The 8441-nt window shown below is 39.6% G+C and overlaps 1 protein-coding gene across 1 annotated transcript in view; it reads right to left on the bottom strand.

Annotated features, from left to right (window-relative positions):
- IKBKB (inhibitor of nuclear factor kappa B kinase subunit beta) overlaps positions 1-8441 on the bottom strand; it is a 48790-nt gene that overhangs the window by 10769 nt on the left and 29580 nt on the right. Inside the window, exons 9-14 of the mRNA XM_023520092.1 lie at positions 4690-4797; positions 3389-3518; positions 2816-3010; positions 2017-2131; positions 705-828; positions 3-126 (exon numbers count right to left, since the gene is read on the bottom strand). Coding sequence (XP_023375860.1) covers positions 3-126; positions 705-828; positions 2017-2131; positions 2816-3010; positions 3389-3518; positions 4690-4797 — 796 coding nt within the window. The remainder of the gene's footprint in view (positions 1-2; positions 127-704; positions 829-2016; positions 2132-2815; positions 3011-3388; positions 3519-4689; positions 4798-8441) is intronic.

Raw genomic sequence — 8441 nt, 5'->3', positions numbered from 1 at the left:
TACTTCTCCAGGTCAATCTGGATGCTGGTCTTAAAGAAATCCAACTTGGCCTTGAGTTGCTGAGACATGGAAGCCATGGAATTCTTCATCTTGGAGAGGCAGCTGTTATTCCGGAGGAGGTTCATCCTGCAGGGACCACAAGAAACAGAGCCTTGGGGCATCTTTGGGATCCAAATACCATTTCCTGTACAATAACAAAACCACCTCAAATGCCAAGGCAGGTCCCTGCTATAATTATTATAGGAGCAGCCACTTATAACCATAAAGACAATTTCCAAGCCCTCAGCAATGTATGATGTTCTGTACCAAATTTGGAACTAGACAGAGTACTACACAAAGGGCCAATAACCCAAACTGGTCATACCATGGGGAAAGAGTCAGCCAGTCCCTGGCATGACAATCAGGGGAATGTTGCTGACCCAAATTGCAGTGAGCACCTCCACGTTCCAAATTCTGCCTCCGGTTCAGCCAGCCAAACCCTCCATTTATACTCCTGCTCCATGTGCTGACCTTACATACACTGTCAGGTCTAAAAAGGCTCCCTCCATCCAGCTCAGCTGACCACTTCCTGCCCATCCAAACCAGTGTCTCCCTCTTGTCTCTCCTAACAGTTGCTTCTGGGCCCCTGCCTCCACCACCTCTCTGTGGCAAAAGCCACCAAGTAATTTTAAATAAGTTAAGCCCCAAACCGCCTGGCACAATACATGGCAGCCCGCTGTCCCAGCTGCAGCCGGTTACAGTCCTCCTTCAGGGTTTGGATGCTGTGCCAGACCTGGCCCCACACTTTTCTCAGCTGGAAGAAGGACAGGTTCCTCTTGGGCTCTTGAACTGGAACAAAGACATACACAATTGTCAGAGAACAACTCCCCTACGATTAACCACGTCCTGCCTTGCGACATCGCTGGCACTTTTACGTTTTTAAAAGTTATATAACTACTATGCTATTACATAACTTTTTTGGGTGCTACACCTGGTTACTGTTTCATACATTTTTTTATACTCCATTATAGCACAAGCTTGTATCAGTCAATAAATACCTACTAATTTAAAGTAACGCTGTGTGAACCATGTGGAGACAGTCACACATACACAGGCTCATATGTTTTCAATAGAAACTCTTATGTTTACAATATTTAAGGTCATACGAAGTTTTCTAAAACTGTAGCTTCAACCAGCAGTACTGGAAGATGATTAAATAAGCAGTAAGCCTGGAGATCACTAAGCCTTTGGACCCTTGATCTGTTTATTCTGAGTGCATGTGTGGAAATAGGAGTGGGAGATGCATAAAAATGTCCATCTAACATAGGCACCAACGGGGGAAAAAAAATCTCCAAAATATACTGTTAAATGAAATGAAAAAGGCAGGTAAGAACAGTACGTATTATGTGCTACCATTTGGGGAAAAAATTTTATACACACACACACACACAAATGCATACATACATACATATATACATATAATACATATATAATTATGTGTATACGTACATATATACATATAATTATATATATAAAACATATATTTATATATATACACATACATACATACATATATACATAATTTATAAATACACAGTATACCCTGGGAAAGTATAGCTAAGAATTTGATAGCAGCGGTTTCTCTGGAAGATGCTGGGGAACTGGGTAGAGAGGATGGCTTATTTTTCACTGTATATCCTTTTGTACCTTTTGATTTTTTGGTATCATGTGCATACATTAATTATTAAAATATAAATAAAACTTCGAAAAGAAATAAAACGGTCATCTGATTCAAGGTCAGTAGCTTGCAGGCAGTATTTTCTGTCCTCTGTTTAAAGTTCTACCTATGAGGTTGAACTGAAGACTTCCTTCACTCCTTCTGGGCTGGGCCACCCCTCCCACATCCCTATGAAGAAGGCTGCCCCGAGGACTGATCTCTTTGGTGAGGACCCCTCCCCTGGTCCACGTCTCTCTTTCTGGCCTTATTCCGCGCTTTATAAGTGATTTTTTTTTTTTTTAAAGCAATGATGTTCTTACGGATACAGCTGACACTTTCAGGCTGGGGCCGTGGGGTGATCTGAGTCTCATAGGCGATTTTACTGTTGTCAAAGAGAAAAACAAGATCCATGTCCAACGTGCGGCCCTCATTTAGCTACAAAGGGACAAGAACAAAATGAGATCTTGTGGATCCAACCCCTCCTCTTTCCAATTAATAAAAAAGAGACTTCAGAGTGTTTCTCACTGTTCGCCAACAGCATCTTCAGCTAGTGAGTAATGAGCGACCATGACCCTTCCTCAATGACTCTGGCCTGTTCCTGTTCCACTTATTAGCTGTTCCTGTTCCACTTATGAGCTGAATGTACACCTGATTTACAACTTATTACATTCTATTTTATCCTGATTGTCTTTACTGTACAATTGAGATGTTTGCCATTTCCTTTCCTCTCCAGTGATTGTTTCCCGTATGTTAACCTTATCAGCTTTTGGGGACAGGAACCATGACTAGCATTGCTTGGGTTGTCAGCACAGTTCGGTATACAAAAGGTACATCATAAACAGTTTTGGTTGACTCAGAAGAATGAAGCATTACTTTGGCAACGAAGCCAAAAAAAGGGCACTCTAAGTGGTCTAGAACTAACAAATCAAGTGATTCATGTGTCCCACTAGGCCACACAAAGGATCTTATATTCTGACTTAAAAAAACAGGCAAGTATCTGTAGTTTTTGATGAATAGAACTGATAAAATGAAGCTGAAATCTGAATGCATAATTAGTTTCCTTGCAGGCAAAGTCAGGGAAAAACAGGGCATTCTGTAAGAAGCCAGGGGCTCGCTCACCTTGCCGTCTGAAATACACTGAGTGGCAGGCTTGTCGGGGATCAATGCCAGACCCGCTTCTTGCAGCAGCTCCTGGTCCTCCTCGGGGATTCCTGTGTCGTGACAGATTCTGGCCTTTAAGCTCTGCAGACTCTCGTCCTCTGAAACTGGGTAGGTGTGAATGGTGCCTGTGACCATGTTCAATATATGAACTAGCTGCAACACAACCCAGGTGTTATTGGAAAAAAACCCATCTTTAAAGAGATGTCTATCTCTTTGTCTCGATCCTCTGCCACTCCCAACATCTCCCAGCCACACAAAGCAAGGGCCTCGCTTGAGGAAGGGAGTCTGAGTGCTGTGGTTTATATACTTTAGTCTTAAATATTCCTGTTTGTCCATAGCTACAACTGTATGACCAATGTCAATCAGCATAGGGGTCTTATGCCCTTACTTAGGTAGAAGGACATTCTCGCAGCAACCTAAATTTCCCCAGTCAGGTGGTCCACGATCTGCTTTTTAATGAGCATTTCTTTCTCATAAGAACCGCCATGTCCCACAGAGACCAGACCTGTTGCCTCAAGGCTCCATGCTCACCTTTAAGTTTAAGATGTCATCCAGGGCCTTGAAGCAGCCATTGGGTCCGTACGCAGGATCAGTGCCCCTTTGTCGGGGGTGCCACATTAGCATCAGCTGCAGCCACTTCTCCAGCCGCTGTGCCAGGACACTGAGAAGAGGAACACAGTGTAGGAGGAGACACTTCCAACGTCAATCTCAGGCTGCCTTAATGTGCAAACTGAAAAGCGCACATCCCACATGCATTTCACCAATATATGCACAGGTGGCAGCCAATAAATGATTATTGAAAATGAATTAATCTGAGAGAAAAAGTGAACATTTCCAACCAAATTAATTATTCAGGTGCTTATCACCTCTCTTGATCAGCTAAAAAAACCACTCCTTCAGATCAGGGATTTCTCAACAGATGGGTCAGCAGACTGATCTCCAACTGGCTGCTGTGAAGCTTTTTAACTGTACTTTATAGGTGTACCAGACCTCTAGGTGATACTCACACACAATCTAGACCACATGCTGCTGGACTTATTTTGTTAATCACCTCCCTCAAAGGCATTGGGTAGGTTCACATGACAAAAGTCATACTCCTTCCCTTGGTACTGCAGGCCCTCCACAGCCTGCTTCCTATAAGTACTCTCAGCTGACCTCTCAATATCCCTCTACAAAATATTCACGGTAATTATTATCCATGCTACTCAACTGTGTGACTCCCTTGCAACTTCCTTGTGTACTATTACCCAATTCTGATATTATTATTTAACGGTTCATATTCCGGCTCTAGGATTAGATTGCAATGCCATTCAAAAGGTTTATTTGTTGCCTATGACAGTATTAGGCTACATAAGGAGTGCAAAGAGCAGTATAATTCCCTACTCTAAAAATGTTTACATTTGAGTAGGAGATAAACTCTATGCAAAACCAAATGTAACACAAGGTAGAAGCTACTAAGGGTAATAAGAGGAGCAGATAAATTGTTATGTAAATTTAGAAGAGGTGATTTCTAGATGAGGGTGAGTGATGGGAATCCATTCTAGGATTGAGATGGGTTATGTCAAGTTCCTAGTCATAGGATGATAACCTGATAACCTATTTAAAAGCCTATGGATAGCACAAAGGAAAGGCCATGTGAGGACAGTGAGAAGGTGGCCAAGGCAGGAGAATTCAATAGAAACCAAACCTGCTGATATCTTGATATTGGACTTTTAACCTCCAGAAATATGAGAAATAAATTTTTTTTTATTAAAAAAAGTCTCTGGATGTCACCTCAGACATGTTTCTGAAAAAAGAAAAATATGTAGAAGAGAAATGTCACTGTGCCTTACCTGTTAAGATTATTGGGATAGGGTAAAGAGCTTGAAAACTTTACTGCTCCATTCAAGTCTTCAAAAACAACAATGTCCATCTCACTCTTGTGCCGGACTTTGGAATGCCTGCAGACATGTATTCTTGTTAATTACAGTCCTTAAAATGGAAACATATCACTTATACAACATACTCCCAGTTACTATTTACTTTTTCGAGATAACAGTCAGTGAGTGCATTTGAATCCTGCTAGGATAGGTTCTTTGAGAGTCTAAGAATGAACAGTACTGCCTGAATGAGAGTCAATTGCTTGCTGACTCCTTATCTCAATCTTGTCCTTATCTTTTATTCTACCTTTTGTTTTATCTAATATAAAACTCTTATATTTAGATGAAGGATAAAATCAGGACTTCCAAACCATGATTGTAGCATTCATATCACATTTACAGGAAATATGCACAACACATGCACAAACACATGCACTTTCCTCTTAATGTATATGGTTAAATATTATTTCTAGGGGTAAATAAATTTTTGTATTTCCCAATAAAAGAACTGATGCATCTGAAATAGTAAAGGGAAAAAATTTTTAAAGCCAACTGGTTTCAAATCTTCTTAGTGACAAGGATAATAATTTGAATAATGCTTCATAGATAACCAAGTACTTTGATACTGAACATGCACTTCTTTGCCATGATAACTCCATATGTGGTCGACACTGTTTTTAGTCCCCCAATCAGTGGTAAGAAAATGAAGATCAGGTGATTTTCCCAAGGTTACACAACTAGAGAGTGGCAGAACCGGGGACTCAAATCCAAAGTCTGGTGAGTTCTTTCTACTCTGCCTGAATGTCCAAATCCTTCCGTTACAAGAACACCTAGGAAATTCAAATAAAAAGTGTTCACCTGCACAATTCTCATTGGTAACGGGTGAACTGATATCTAGAGCACATGGCAAACCCAGAAGAGCTGGTGGATGGCAGAGGCCAGTGGGTTACAGCTCTGGCTAAAACTGATAGCTTTAAGGTAGGTGCACCAACACTTTGGCATTACATACAAGTGGGCTGGTCCTCTAATAGAAAACTTAGTCTGTCAATGGGAAATTATAAAAATAAAAGGACATAGTAAATAAAATGCTTATTGCTTAGATCTTATATTTCAAAATAGCTTTATAATAGAATTATAAACAGATGAGACAGGCACTTCTTTCACACTAGTCCACTAAACAGCTCCTTATCGGGCATCAGAGAAATCCACTTGAAAGTGGTCATGTGGCCTTCCAGCACCGATGAGGGGAGTTCTAGGAAGCTGATTGTGCAGATAACAGACTTATTATGAAGATGTCGAGCCATTAGGAATATATTTTCTAATAGTATGTGTTCTTCTAGGTCTAATGGATTTTAACTCTTGTTATGAATAACGTAAAAACCTAACATTTGAACTGAGAAATGTTGTAATTCCCTGGTTAGTTAAAAACGCTATAGATTACAGATATTTAAAGTTATTTTTACGATGCTTACATTATAAGGTATGAGTATAAATTAATGAGCTAATTCTTCAATATCCAGAATCTATGTAAGCCAAGAAGCATTACTTGTTTTAAAATAAGTCACCATACTTTGCCATTTCACCAGACTTCAAGAGCAGGGGCCTTGTTTGCCTCATTTACCTTTGCTTTTCCAACACGTGGTGTATAAATGTTGACTAAACTAGACAGCCATCACATAAAACCACTCTTCTGGAACAGATTTCAAAGGCTACATCTTATTCTTAGAAATAAATATTCTCATGATGCTAATAGCTGTTTTTGAAAAAAGTTAATTGTTCTCGCTACTTCCAGAAAAGTATTTAGAAAAATGATAACAGCCAGTGTTGGCAATGGTGTGGTGAAAGGGACAGCTTTGTATGTTCCTGGTGGAAACATTATTTATACAACCTTTCTGTTGAGCATTTTGTTAATATACATCTAAAAACCTTTAAAATGTACATAATCTTTGATCTATTAATTCCATTTCTAGGAATTTATCCCTGGGAAAAATGTATGAGATATATAAGAATTTCCCTACAAGGATGTTATTCTTGGTGTTAAGAAGTAAAAATTATAAACCACCCACGTTTCCAACAATGGGCGTAAGTTACTCGGTGGAATACCAAACAATATGGTAAAAAATAAGTATTTTCAATAGTCAATATGAAAAGCAGATTATATGAGAATATGTAATTTGTGTCTTTTTAAGTATAACACACATGCTGAAAAGCCTGGAGATACACAAAAACAGTTATGATTGTTTCCAGGGTATGTGAAAGAAATTCTCACAGTGTAAAAATGCTTTAAGAGCACATACAAGACAGAATTCATATGATGCTAGCATTAATGTAAAGAAGGAGAGAGACACACAAATTAAATAACAAACCAATACATGCCAATGTGCTTGGATACGTATGAAACATCTTTAGAAGCACACCAAAAAACCAGTGCTATCGGGTTTCTGTGGGAAAGAAGACCAGGTGGCTGGGAGCCAGTATGAGATGACTTGTCACTGTATATACTCTTTTATACTTTTTGAAGTTTGAACCATGTGAACCATTACCGCTCAAAAAAAAAAAACAAAACTGAAAATAAAAAAATTTTGAACAACCGTAGGATTATTTAAATTAGCTTGTGGCCTTCTCAAGAAACAATTCTGAATGAAACCTAACTGATTTAGGAGAATGTAAATTTTAAATTATACATTCCAGTAATGATTAACTTTTATATATATAAGGAATGACATGTTATTTTATATTTAAAAAGTTAAAGAATATGAAGTAATTTTTAAAAATTATATCTGGTTTTTTTAATTAGAAAATCTTTTTTTGTAACTTACTTGGTTCACATTTTAAGCCACTTTCTTATGTTTTTAAAACAAAAATTTATATTTTGGTATAGTAAAATTTGTCAACAATAAATTTTTATGTAAATATTTCCCATTTGTCATATGTACATATCTTTTATTTACTAAAACACAAGCATTTTCAGTGTAAGTGCATGAATGTACACAATAGTCTGTGAATGTACTGACTTGATGCTATTGAACACCAAGAAAATGTCATTTATATAGTATTACATTTAAAGATGTTAATACTTAACAACTGCTCTACTTTTCTAGGCTTTGGAGCTTGGACTGTCCACATGCTACATTCCAACAGGACTTTTTCTCTCTGGAAGACAGATCACGGCCCAGCCTGAGAGTGCCCAGTGAGGTGGGAACAGGTGAAGTGACATAGCAAAGACAGAGGAACACACTCCTTCCTTCAGGAGACTGCCCGGCCCCGGTCCCAGGGCCGTGGTCTCTCACTCACCACTGCACAGGCTGCCAGTTGGGGAGGAAAGGCCGGAAGCCCGTGATGCACTCGAAAGCCAAGGTGCCGAAGCTCCAGTAGTCGACAGTCACTGTGTACTTCTGCTGCTCCAGCAGTTCCGGGGCCTGAAACAACGCATGGTGTAGACACGCCTGAGTTGCTCCCTCTTCTAAGGAGCCACCACAGCAAGGGGCAACCAGCCCTTCTAATCATGCCCCACACTTTGCCGGCTCCAACCATGGGGCACTGGCACATCCACTCAAGGCTGAGGAGGTGACCACATTTAGGTGGTGGTATCTAGGATTCTTCTGTACCTCATTCATTCCTAATGCCGATACAAGGGCCCTTAGGGGATTTTTAGGTAGACCAGAGTATATCGTATACCCTTCTCTTAGGCTCTGTGAGGAGATGGGAAGATAGGCTGCATACAA

Source organism: Pteropus vampyrus, unplaced genomic scaffold (assembly GCF_000151845.1).
Source record: "Pteropus vampyrus isolate Shadow unplaced genomic scaffold, Pvam_2.0 Scaffold8, whole genome shotgun sequence".
NCBI lineage: Eukaryota > Metazoa > Chordata > Mammalia > Chiroptera > Pteropodidae > Pteropus > Pteropus vampyrus.
This window is presented reverse-complemented; position numbering and strand designations above follow the sequence as displayed.